Source organism: Copadichromis virginalis, linkage group LG12, assembly GCF_057382275.1.
Source record: "Copadichromis virginalis isolate Kocher_CV1m ecotype Utaka linkage group LG12, C_Virginalis_male_GT1.1, whole genome shotgun sequence".
NCBI lineage: Eukaryota > Metazoa > Chordata > Actinopteri > Cichliformes > Cichlidae > Copadichromis > Copadichromis virginalis.
The window spans coordinates 34,033,888-34,047,225 of record NC_140629.1 but is presented as its reverse complement, the minus strand read 5'-3'; the positions used below and the strand labels follow the sequence as shown (position 1 = coordinate 34,047,225).

The window sequence follows — 13,338 nt, the reverse complement described above, 5'->3', positions numbered from 1 at the left end:
TTGCAGTGCCGCAGATGGTATAGAGCCATATCTGTCAGCTTGAGTGGTCCTTAAGAACACGTTGGCACATCAATTAGTGATAGCAATGCTAAGAGGGGGCCTAAGGGTATTATGGATATGCTTTGTTATGCATGTATGGTAAATGGCCTGTATTTATATAGCGCTTTACTAGTCCCTAAGGACCCCAAAGCGCTTTACATATCCAGTCATCCACCCATTCACACACACATTCACACACTGTATGTTTCTTGTATATGCCTAATGTTATGTTATATATGTCCCATAAATATTTTTTGATTGTGTTTACTGACATTAGAATAAATGTGTTGTTGGTGTAGTGTATCAAGATACAAGCACTGTTGTTGCTTTAAACTTTTTTTTTTTTTTTTTTAACAAATATGTGCACTAGAAAGATAATACATTACATTTGTAAATATCATGACAGGATTTTTTACTGGTAATACCTGATAAAAGCTTGTCAATGTTAACCCCTACCTGGAAACGGTATGTTTTGAATTTTTTGGGACCAAACACTGCCAATTCATGTATGAACTCACTATCAAGAATTTTAGTGGAAAATCCTTCTAATTGCTCTTCAAAACATATTAAATTCTCCAGTGAAGCTGTGTTTGTGTAAGTACTAGTCAGATTAGCATAAATCACATAATCTCTTTTGCACATAATTTGTATTTATGATGTATAGTTTATTGTATATAGCAAATCCGGTAGCCTAATTACCCACCTGCACCTCACACACATCCCATTTACACACTAGGTGTACATTATTTCTGCACATGCAAAAAGATTCACACCTACGCATATGTATAGTGTCATTATTTGAAAATGTGGCTCTGAGTATGTTGTAAAAAATTTACACACACAAGCATTTAATCTGTCTAAGCCATTTGCCTAAGCAGCTCTCTCAGAACAATGCCATTCATAGATCCTTAACACACACACACACACACACACACACACACACACACACACACACACACACACACACACACACACACACACACACACACACACACAGAGCAAACTGTCCAAACACTGGGTTTTGCTGGGCTAGTAACAGGTTTACGAAGCCCCCTGAGTTACAACCTGTTGTTGCCACATTGCATCACTTCACACATTTCGGGAGACTGGAGGAGGAAGAATGGAAAAGAACGAGAGAAGGTGTTCAGTCTCTGGAGTGATCACATGAATTAGGTGTTCATTTGCTTCATTTTTGTCTCTTGGAAACAGTCAGGAGATTGTTCTATCTTTGTGGCTTAGATCAGCTTTCAGAGTTTGGGTAAAGCCCACTTACTCTGTTGGACTTTTTTTTTTCTCCCCCCTCTCATTTTTGTTACCCTGTACAAACTAATGAATGCATCATAGTGAGGGTATGTACATGTATATCTGTACTTATGTGCACTATATGCTGTGGGTGTGGGGAGAAAGGTGAGATGGAGGTTGTGTCAGGCTTTTTTTTTTTTTTTTTTTTTTAAGTAGTTATGTTAGAGAGCTTAAGCAGGAGAGATGAGAGAAAGATGGGGCTGATGCAACCAGGAGACACACAGACAAATGTTTCAGAGTCACTAACACAGACATGGACACACACAGGTTCATATTGTAGGTGCACTTAGGAAAAAGCAAATTAAATACTTACTGCTGTATATGTGTGTTTATGTAAGAATAAACATTGCACACACATGCATCCAGATATAAGGCGATGTATGCACGTTTCTTAAACTGATTTATATTCTTTTATTGCACTTTTATGTTGGAATAAATATAAAATACACATTAATAAAATAGTACTAATGTTTAATTTACAACCCACATTATTGAAAAAGCTCATTGATTGGATATTTGATGAGATCACAAAGAGCTTCGAGCTGCACCAGTAACTGTGCGCAGTAGAAGTTTGTGTACAAACAGCTACACTGCTATATTGTACACACTTCATCAACTGTAAGATTTTTATTGTAGTCATGAAGAAGAAGCCATATTAGGGTTTTATGTTTCTGAGAAAAAACCCCTCTATGACCAATAGATGCCTTAAACTAATTTGTAAACCTGCATGTATGATCTCTCACCTTATACAGGCTGATAAACTGGAACCATGGCCGTTGTTTATGTGTAAATCTGTGGCTACTTACAAGAATGTTGTGGAGCATTCTTCAAGAGAAGCCAGGGCTAAATGCCATGAAATTGATTTTAGTCAGGCTACAGCACAACTGATTTACGCAAAGCTGAGATGTTACGGCAGCTTTTTAAATGGCAGCAGGCTGTCACAGTGCTCCAGGAGACCTTTCTGTATGCAGAAGTTCATAAGAAGCAGCATGTGTGTCATTGTGGTTTTCTTCATCATTATTTCTAACATTCACTGAAATAGACTGTGGGCAGTGTCACTGTATATTTTGATTTATATTTAGATTTTGGAATATGAAGCACAGCAACAAGGCTTTTTGCTGCAAACCACTCACTTTACTTACTTTGATATTTCAAAAGTCTTTAAAACTTACTTATGTCCAAGCTCATATCCTTTACATTGAATTGGGTAGTGTCATCAGCCCAGTATATCTGTGGAAAAACTTATCAAGAGTAGCACAAGAAGCTAACAGTAGCTTCCTGGTTACATCAAGTGGACAGTTTAAAGTACAATAAAAGCTGTTATTTAGCTTTTTGTGGCCATGTGTTGGAAAAAAAATCCATGTTTCTCAAACGAAATTCCAATAACCAAAACATACACGAAGCCTAGTGACACATATTTCTGTCCATATTCAAAACCCCAAGGCTGGAATCATTATGCGTCTGGTGCTATGGCACAGAGGGCTCAGGACTTTGCCTTTAAGACTGATATTTTTGGAGTGGGTGCAATGGCTTAGATCCCTTTAAGAGCAGAGGATTAGGATGATGCTGATGCTTCGTGTCTTGGCCTGGGTGCCTGTGTGTCTTGCTGCCTCTGCCTGTATGTCAGCTTTCTCTGTGTGGGGCTGGCCTTTGGAGCCAGATTTACTTGCTGCATCTGGCTGATGTGCACACAGATTTCATGGTAGAAAGAAAGAGAGAGGGAGAGAATGAGAGACACTGGTATCAGAGAGATGCTGTGCGCCTGCGTGCATGGGTGTGAATGTGTGTTGCATGTTCAACGAAGCTAACTGGAGCAGGGTGTCCAGGATGCATACACGCTTGATGGCCTGGCTGCAGCCTTGTGATACAAAACAGTCAGCATTAGTGTGTTTGTGTGTGTGCGCGGGCACTATGTCCATGTGTGGAAATGATGCATCAGTGACTCAACTTCTGCTGTCAAACATGTGCGTGTGACTGTGTATGCAAGTGTGACTGTGTGTGATGAGCAGCAGGACTAGACGGCTATCGTCGTCATTATTAGCAAACATTTTTTTATTAATTTTTTTCCTGTCTTATCACCTATCAGCTGTCAATGAGAAGCACTAATGAAAATACTCAAAGAAGCCCTGCATATTGCACATGAAATAAGGATATTCTGTGAAGTGACATTAAATCAAACAGTGTCTGGATGTTCACAAGTATCAACAACCATCCTTGGGTATAAATGCATCTAATTTTAGCATATATGCTAGGAAACAAATGTGTTGTTATCCAGTGCACGGCAGTAAATATCAGCCTAATAGTCTATTCTCTTGACCTTTCTTTTTCCCAGGTCTAGCTGGCCAATGCCGGACCCGTCGTGGATATTTGGTGGTGGTAGTAGCAGAAGTAGCGTGTATGTGAGTGCGGTCCCTGGCGCCTAGCCCATGTCCAGCACATAATGCCGTCGTCCACACGGAAAGGAGTACCGAAGGACCCCGAGTTGGCTGACCTCTTCTTCAAAGATGACCCAGAGGACGTTTTCTGTGACCTGCATGAGATCGGCCATGGCAGCTTTGGGGCCGTCTACTTTGTAAGTATCAGTTCACAATTATGGTAACTCTGGCTTTCAAAGGCCTTGAAGTAAATTAGAAATTATTCTTTTTGAGATAGATTTAAAGCACTTAATTTGAGTTTTGCAGCTTTAGTGATACAGATCTGAAAGAACAGCAAAAGTGGTTGGATCATTTAAGAAGTTGCATAAACACTTCTAACATTATATATTGCAGTTTATCATTGTTATTAGCTAGTTACATACGCACATACTTACACTTCCTGCTGAATAAAGGAATATGTATGCTGTAAATGTAGTGCACCACATTATGGCTCTTTGAAAGCAGTTAAGTGGAGACAGATCCTCTCTCAGCACTTTTTCTGTTTCTTATTAATCTCATCATCACTAATTACTCATCAAGCTTTGATATTAAAGCTGCATGGAGGAGGGAATGAAAAGCATCCTGTATTCTCCTTTTTCTCCTCCTTTCTCCCTTTTCCTCCAGATGCAGGACTAGGGGCGATAAGCCTCCTCCCTGCCTTGCAAGACAGCTGTTCTGTTGATATATAAATACAAAGTAGTAGTCAATGAAGGGGGAGGATTTTCTTGACTGCCAGGGCTTTACTATCCCATGTCATGTACACGTACACACGACCAGTACATCAGTAGTAGTCCTAGTACCCATGTCCGTCTGGCTGACAATCTCCAGTGTGTGTCTAAATCCTGCCCTGATGTCAATCCTGTGCTCACTGACACACTTGTACTACCCCTATTACAACAGTGCTTGCTGTCAGCAAGGGCAGTTTTTGTAAATGTTGTTAATAGCTTTATTTTTTCAGTGATTGAACTAAGGATACATTATAATTTTAAAAAAAAGAAAAGTTTTTATTGTGTTATACAAAATCGATACATACGATACTATCATCTAAAATGATATATAAAATCATTGTCAATGGCAACTCATGTTTACAGCTTTACAAAAACTACTACTACTTACTCCCTTATGTTTCATATATGCTAATTTATTATATCTTTTAAGAACAGTATTTATTTAAACATCACAATATTTTCTATTCAAAGCAGGTAAGGTTGTTTTTTTTATTGTTTTGTTTTTTTAACCCATTCTGATACACTCCAACCTGAAGACAGGTTAGTATGAATTTTTGCCTGAGAGATGAATCAGTACATCAGTGAATCAGTTGCTGTTATCTATTACTAGTGGCTAATCGGAGCTTCTCTCACCTGATTTTTAGAAAGTGGATACTCAAAGGACACCTTTTGTTTGTTTGTTTTCTTTTTGAAGTTAGTCTGAATCTGTAAAAGTAATGACTATAGGAGAAAAAAAATACAGTAGTTACCACAGTAAATGTGCATTGTCAAATACATAAATTCCCTAACTATAACTGTGACTGCTTTTGTACTTGTGTAAAGACAAACGAGTAACTCCCATTACAGAAGGAAACAAGGGGAAATTACCTCCTGAGAACACAGACCCAACACCAACAAGGGGTTCACACACACCCTGATAATGGTTGCTGAATTAAAGAGTTTGTAATTAGTAACACATTCCCTTCTAATGCAATTAGCAATACAATTAGCCTATTTAAATTTCTTAGTTTTGATTGATTTTTGTTTCCTCATATGTAATGCCATCTAGCTGTATCCTATAATAAGAGGAATGCATGCTCTTATGCATAAACTGACAGGCAATCATTGGGATCAAATTAATCTGGAAAAAAAGTCAAATGGGAATACTCTCTTGCCTCCTGTTACTGTAATTCCATTTGAATCTCAACATGAATTTCCCATTCAATTGTATATGGGATGAAGCTCAGATAAGGGCTTAGGCTGAGCCACAGCCTAGCTGTCCCTGAGGCAAAGTGCCTCAGAGGTTAACACCATGGGTTTAGCATGCAAATGTAAATGTGGACAGATAACTCAAACAGTTAAAGTGGCTATAGATAAACCTCACCTGATTTACGTTGTTCAGGTGGATATTTATTTTAGATTAAGGTAAGTATTTAGTTTTACTTGCACTTGGATGTTTTACATTAGATTGGTCCCTGAACTAATATGTACCACTGTCCAATAACAGGCTGCTATAGCTCGTGCTTTTTAGGTACAGTACATGTTATGTTTTATTTTTTCTATAATTATAATATTTATGTAGTGACCTTTTGATGTTAACTTTCACATTTTAATAGAAGACCAAAGGTTACCCTGTGGGCATTAAGATCACTTTTGAGTCTGTATGTATGTTTATGTTGTAGAATGCCAATATAACTTTGTGGCTAGGGGACCAAAAAGGTACCCTAAAGGTACCGAAAACAAACAAAAAAATGACAAAAACAAACATGAGGCCTTGTTATATCCTGTGGGAGGTTTACTGTATTTGTCTTCGTGTGAGCTTTCTTTTCCTAAGCATTTAGACCTTGTGTTTAAAGACCTTAATAGAGTGTGATCTTTTCTATTTTCTCTCTCAGGCTCGGAACTCCTACTCCAACGAGGTGGTGGCCATCAAAAAGATGTCCTATAATGGCAAGCAGACTACTGAAGTAAGAAAATATACATGCTGGAAAATGTAGATAAGGCACATACAATGTGAATGCTCCAGTTTTAGATGGTTTTGTCTGTGGAACCATATCAGAAGGACCAAAAAAAGAAAAACCTCAAGTGAGCATTTGGTTAGGTTTGGTCAGATAACCTTTTTTTTTTTTCTATGATGTGGGAGGTATAGCTCAGAATGCAAAAAGCAGCATTACATCATTTTCTGCTACTTCACACAGCTTGATGCTATGCTTGTGAAGTTGTGAGATGTCTCATGTGGTGGTTAGTTACTCTGAAGGAACAGAAATAATGTGAAAATAATGGAAGATAATTGCCCACACCAGATGCAAAGCTTGGAACAAACACGTGTCTACCTCAAGAAAACTGCTGGAAATGTTTAGGCAGAAGCATATTTCAGAAGGCATCCTATGGGATCACAGCTTGTACTTCGGCTGAACTCAAGCCCACATCTCAGTGGTTTAGTCAACTTGTATCTTTTTATAAAACAGTGAGTGATGATTTTGTGTGAGGGCACTTGCAAGCTATTGTCCAACTTTTCCATACTAGTTGAAGTGGAGCCAGCTTTCAGTTTGTTTATTATTTATATTGGTGCAGTGCCTTTAAAGAAAACCTTTCTGTCAATAGACAATAGCAAGAGAGATACAGATGTAAAATATCTGTCACTGGTTAATGCATTGTATTTAAAGTCTTAGTTAAGTGTTAGTTTAATAGTACCTAAAGGCTGGAATCATTCTTTCCTTTTGCAGAAGTGGCAGGACATCATTAAGGAAGTCAAGTTTTTGGGACAGCTGCGACACCCAAACACAATTGAGTACAAAGGCTGCTACTTGAAAGACAACACTGCCTGGGTTTGTAGATCCTTTTCTACGTCCTCTTTTTTTTGTTCAAGTTCCTCATTTTTTTTTTAGTCTGGCAGGATACTTGATTTATCTTTCTCTCTTCTGCTCTCTCTCATTCTTTACTTACATTCTTTTGTTTTCATGTCCTGCTCGGTATGTTTTCCTACTGTGTACTTATGTTTCTTTGTGTACACTGATCAGCCACAACATCAAAACCGCCTACAGTGCACTGCCAAATCAACTCTGTCCCATTGGGGCTTCTGGTGTCTGTCATAAGAACATTGGCTGCTGATTGCTGGGTGGTGCTTCTGCGGGTTGTGCCTGCTCTGGTAGATCCCACTGATGTTTGACCAGTTTTGAGTCTGCAGAGTTTAGAGGCTAGGGCTTGAGCTATTTCTACACACTGTCCTGTTACGCAAGACCTCTGCCATCAAGATAATAAGTGTTAGTCACTTCACTTTTCTGTTTGATTTTAATGTTGTGGCTAACTGTTGTACGCCCACTTCCTCTACATTCTTTAGACTAGGACTTTTCACAAACTTGACTTAAAGCTTTAATTAAAATTTATGACGGTGCTCATTCCATGTGAGTGATTAGTTTCCATTTTATTTGAGGTTTAACTATTTTCTCTTTCAGCTGGTGATGGAGTACTGTCTGGGCTCTGCATCAGATTTACTGGAGGGTATGTTTATCAGTGTTTGATATGCCAATACATTGAGATATTTCATAATTTTATAATGGCTTTTTTGTCAGTAACAGGGTGGAAGTGTTAACATTTTTTTTCCAGGAAGTCACTCCTGAAACTTTTGTAAACCCGAAACTTGTCAAAACAAAACTAATGAAAAGTAACTTTGGTCTTTTAGCTTGGTTGTGCACTGTAAAGTATGCCCTTTAGCTAATTTAAGCTGTTTTAGGAGCAGAAGTAGGCTATGACTGCTTGACCTTATTGAGGATTTTTTTTGGACTACCAAAAAATAAGGAACTGGCTGCTATCAGATAACTGCAGTTATCTTTAAAAACTTGTAAAACCTCATGTTCTCCAATTTTCTGTGATTATTTGGTTCATTTTGTGGGCCTAACTAAATATTTTCTGTGATTGTATGCTTAGGGGCACTCTCCCCATTTGCATCCTTGGATACTGGAGCAAGATAATGTAATGTAAATGTGTAATCTGCTGTAATAGTACTACATTTTAAACCACTGTTTATCGCAGATGGAAAACATATTTGTTTCTTAGATTTCAGCGCCTGGCAAAAAATATCTATATCACTTTTAAGAGCTTGAATTCCCTGAACTCCCCATCCTCTAACCACTCTTGAAGCTACTGACTTATTTTAAACACCCAAATACTCACTACTGACAGAGTACACAGTTGTGACAGTCGTTCCCAGACTGTTCTGGGGAGTTTAGCCTTTATATAAAAATTCTCAGTCGTAGTTCTGCAGTGACCTTTTGCCTTGGCACAATTTTTAGAACAGCAGGACTCGGGGTGCCAGCTTAGGAAACTCAACTGTTTACTGGGATTACTTTATTACTGCAGTGTGTGGACAGATCAGTACAGTTGGTCTTAATTATTAAAGCCATGATACTGTGCTTTCCAGAGCTGAGCACATGAAGTCTGCACTTCCACAATCTTGGATAGAAATAACTATTTGAATCATTCATGTTATTTCCGCTCAATCCATTTATTGTACTTATTTCTTCCATAGTTCATAAAAAACCACTCCAAGAAATGGAAATTGCTGCCATTACCCATGGTGCCTTGCTAGGACTGGCTTACCTACATTCCCATAATATGATTCACAGGTGAGTCTATTTCTTTCCTTGCTTACAGGCAACATAGAGTGAAAACATGGAACATGATAACATAAGACAGTTACGTTCTTCATTTATTGCAGTGTTTACGAATTAAGTTGTAAAACATCATGTCTATACTTACTCTTGGACATCACCTTCCCACCTTATTGCTGTACACAGTTGTATCTTTTAAGGTGGGAAGATATGATTGGCATCCAACAACCACATCAAATAAATCCGTTTTACTGTTCTGTATCATTTTAAGTTTCAAAGGGCATAGATTTAAAATGTCAAATCAAACATGACATCTTTAAATACCCAACTGTGTTGTGTTGGTCAAAAGTGAATAAAAACTGGACTGGCTCATTGGAGGTAGGACTAACTTGGCACATATCAGTCACCTGGCACATATGCATAATATATAAGTGGAGCTAATGTGACTTTTTCTCTTTTCTGTCTTTGCTGTCTTCATGCTCTTTTCCCTTATCCAGAGATGTGAAAGCTGGTAATATCCTGCTGACTGAGCTGGGTCAAGTCAAACTGGCTGACTTTGGCTCCGCCTCCATTGCCTCACCTGCCAACTCCTTTGTGGGCACACCTTACTGGTCAGTACACACAAGACAAACATGGAACCTCATCTGCAGAGAAGAGAAGATTAAGTTTCTTCTTTATCTTGCACATGTTCAGTACAAATGAGCTATTTTATGTCTTTTTTTTCTTTTTTTCTGCCAATTTTATTTAGACATTGTTGTTGGTAGATGTTTGTTGTTCTAGAGTCATGCACCTAGACATGCAACATGTTAGTCATTATTAATTCAGTTTGAGAAAGAACTGACAAGATTTTTTTTTTAATTCATATTAATAGTTTTCCGCAATTGGCTTTCAATTGTTTATGCACTAAAATAAAATATTCACTCACATATTCACAGCAGCTTTAATGGTAAACAAAGGCATCCCATATACTGGTGGACTAGTAGTCATGCATACGAAAAATTGTCACACAAGTATAGAAACATATATTCCAAAAACTAAGCTGCTATCACAGCATACCAGAGTCTTTAAAAACTCTGAGAAGCTTAGAAGATTATAACATTTTCATGGATTTTTTCCATACTTGATAAAGTGTGTGCATACGCGTGTGTCTGCCTTTGTATTCAGGATGGCCCCAGAAGTGATCCTAGCCATGGACGAGGGCCAGTATGAAGGAAAAGTGGACATCTGGTCACTGGGGATCACTTGTATTGAACTGGGTGAGCAAACACCTACCCAGTGGTCAAATAATACATTTATTGGCTCAGACTGAAATTCAGCAGACTTAAGCTGATTAAAAGTTATTTGTTTGTACTACTTATTTTTTAGACTTCAGCTTCTCCCTCATTCAAGGAGAAGCTGATGCGAAAATGTGCACACTGTATATGTTATTCTCACATCCTTTCTCATTTTAGCGGAACGTAAACCACCCTTGTTCAACATGAATGCCATGAGTGCCTTATATCACATTGCCCAGAACGACTCTCCCACACTGCAGTCCAATGAGTGGTAAGTTTTAGCACCTTGATGTTACAAAATTACCATACACCCAAAAAAATCCAGTATAACCACTGATATAATGCATCCAGTCAACCGTGAACATTAAAGTCCATTCTAGTCAGGGTTCAGCCAGAGTAAGACATCCCTGTGTTAATCTGCATGACCTGTGATCCCTGCCACAGGCCATGTGCAAGGGCACACTCTAAGTCTCTTATGTAATTACCTGGGAAACAGCTACCAAAGAAACACACTGCAGCTACCCACACCATTTCTACTGAGCTTTGAGGCAGCATCTAAACAAAACAGCACGATTATTCTCCTGCTATTCCAAGTAATTTAACTCACACTTTAAGCTTGCCATACTAACATACAAATATATTCCTCCATGCACGTATGAGGTGTTCTAAATATGGGAAAACAGCTTGCTTTATGCATTATTTTATGCAGCTTTCAGCCTCACAGCTCATGACTGCGGAAGCTAATAGATTCTCTAGGGAATGTCCTTCCAGACATCAAAAAACATTTAGCAATTTAATTTAGGCCAGCAGGTTTTAAACAGCTCTTTGCTGTCTCTTTGCATCACCATTGTCAGACAAGACCAGCGGAGCTGCTATATATTGTCATGAAATGTTTATGTCATCTAAAAAACTGAGAAACAGCATTTAAAACTGATATGCTTTTTTGTAAAGTCAAGAAAAAAGCTTAAATGAATTACTGTTTAACAACAAATCTCATCATAAAAGGTATACTTTTTTTTTTTATCTGGAGGACTATAAGAAGTGAAATCATTTATTCAATATACAGTTGGCTTAGTTAGTAGAATAATCCAAGCACTCTACATAAGCCACCATAGCTTAGCTTTTTATGTTTTTTATTCTCAGTTAATGAATAAATGCTATATAAGCTATATAATATTTTTATATCTTTATATTTATTGTATGAACAATGGGCTCAGTATTAGCTAGCACAATCTTGGTAGTAAAGGAATAATTTGGGAACAGAAGAAAAGCGGATACATATTCAGCAGCATGTATGGACCGAGAACTAGGTGATCTCAATTAGCAAAAAATGCAAGACACTTGCAGGAATTTAGCAAAGGAACAAATATGCTACTGCTCCTCTGAGTTGCTGTAACCACAGCATGTGTGGTATGATTGTCCTTAGGGAAACGGCACTCATCAAATATTAACCCTGTGCTTGATGTTCTCCCTGTAATTTACTCCTGTGTACTTCTGCCATGCTGTGACTGCCATGGTATGCATGCGATGTCCTAGGTATGCAGTGTCGTGCAGGAGTTCCTTGTAATATGTTGTAAAAATTTGTCTCTGTCACACAGCTCCTCAGGAGTAGCTGAATGCAACCGTTTACCTGCCTCATACTGTAGAACATGTGCATCAGTTCCACACAAGCGTTCATTAAATAACAACCTTTCTTTTAAAACCTTTAAGTAGGCACGAGTATTGTGAGCAGGTCATGAGAAACGTGAGGCAAGGCAGTTCTTTAAAGTTAAAACTTGCTGCCTATGACATCTGTTGTAAAATTAGTGTTGATTTCTAGTATCGTGCTTTAGGTGAGCGATTGTGTGGGACAGCACAGGGTTGTGGTATTTTTGGAGGAGCTCCAGGGGCCCGAGGCATTAGAAACATCCAGATGAGACAAGTAGAGACATTGGCTTCATACACAAACACAAGGCCAGACTGTGAACACATTCGCATGACCTACAAGACTAAGCATGGATCTATGCTAGCAACTGAGAGAGAAGTAGAGGTTGAGGGAGATCTCAGTCGTATACCCTCAGTGTGTATTTTAATAAACGTAAAGAGCATTCCAGTCTATTTTATCTTAACAACTCATAACAGCAAACAAAACATATGGTGGTATATCTACCGTGCTAGATTACCATGATTAGATATTTAGACCACAGCTCCACTGGCCTATATTTTTATTGCTCCACATATTTACATAATCCATATATAATTCCCATTCGGGGCTACACTAAGAGATTATGCAAGATTGTTCTACTTAAGTCACTGATATATTAAACACCAAAGAGCTGTGGATTGCTCCTCCTTGTACATTAGTCATTAATTGCCAAAAAGGACAGATGGCATGGCTTTTTAGCTTGTCACTGTCATTTCTACTTAAAATTTTTCTAATTTTAAAAATATTAGTCCAAGAAGGACTATGACTGACTTCTTTCTCATTGTCCTCTTTACCTAGGTCTGACCTCTTTCGCAGCTTTGTTGACTATTGCCTGCTGAAAATTCCTCAGGACAGACCCTCGTCGGGGGAGCTGCTACGAGTGAGTGGGTTTCCTCAGTAATCTTTCTAGCTGTGACCTCACTTCCTGTCTCAGTCAGTCATGAGGATGAGTCACTCCCATCCACCCACGGCTCCCTAATACGCAAGCATATATACACTGTCTTCTTCAAGCACAGGAATCAAGCATCCTACTGAGATTTTTTTTTTATTTTATTCCCCCCGTTGCCTCACAGCCAAGGGATAAGACACAGGAAGACAATTGAGCTCCATTTTATATGGTGTAATAAAATGAGTAGAAGGACAAAGAAAATAAATTTGTGTTGGACATAAATAATTGCATTTGAGTACTGATGTTGTGGAACCGCAACGGTTGTTTTACCTTAAAACTCATATATAATATAACTCATCTAACCCCTTAAAACGCAAAATGTTACTGTTGTCAAACACAGATAAAATAATCTCGTAAAA

The 13,338-nt window shown here is 38.3% G+C and overlaps 1 protein-coding gene across 5 annotated transcripts in view; it reads left to right on the top strand.

Annotated features, from left to right (window-relative positions):
- Positions 1-13,338, top strand: part of taok3a (TAO kinase 3a) — a 66,555-nt gene that overhangs the window by 31,453 nt on the left and 21,764 nt on the right. For all 5 annotated transcript variants that reach the window (XM_085476202.1, XM_085476205.1, XM_085476206.1 and 2 more), the window contains 9 exons: positions 3,674-3,913; positions 6,358-6,429; positions 7,189-7,290; positions 7,918-7,963; positions 8,991-9,087; positions 9,570-9,683; positions 10,237-10,328; positions 10,524-10,617; positions 12,829-12,910. In XM_085476202.1, coding sequence (XP_085332328.1) covers positions 3,782-3,913; positions 6,358-6,429; positions 7,189-7,290; positions 7,918-7,963; positions 8,991-9,087; positions 9,570-9,683; positions 10,237-10,328; positions 10,524-10,617; positions 12,829-12,910 — 831 coding nt within the window. In that variant the 5' untranslated portion in view covers positions 3,674-3,781. The remainder of the gene's footprint in view (positions 1-3,673; positions 3,914-6,357; positions 6,430-7,188; positions 7,291-7,917; positions 7,964-8,990; positions 9,088-9,569; positions 9,684-10,236; positions 10,329-10,523; positions 10,618-12,828; positions 12,911-13,338) is intronic.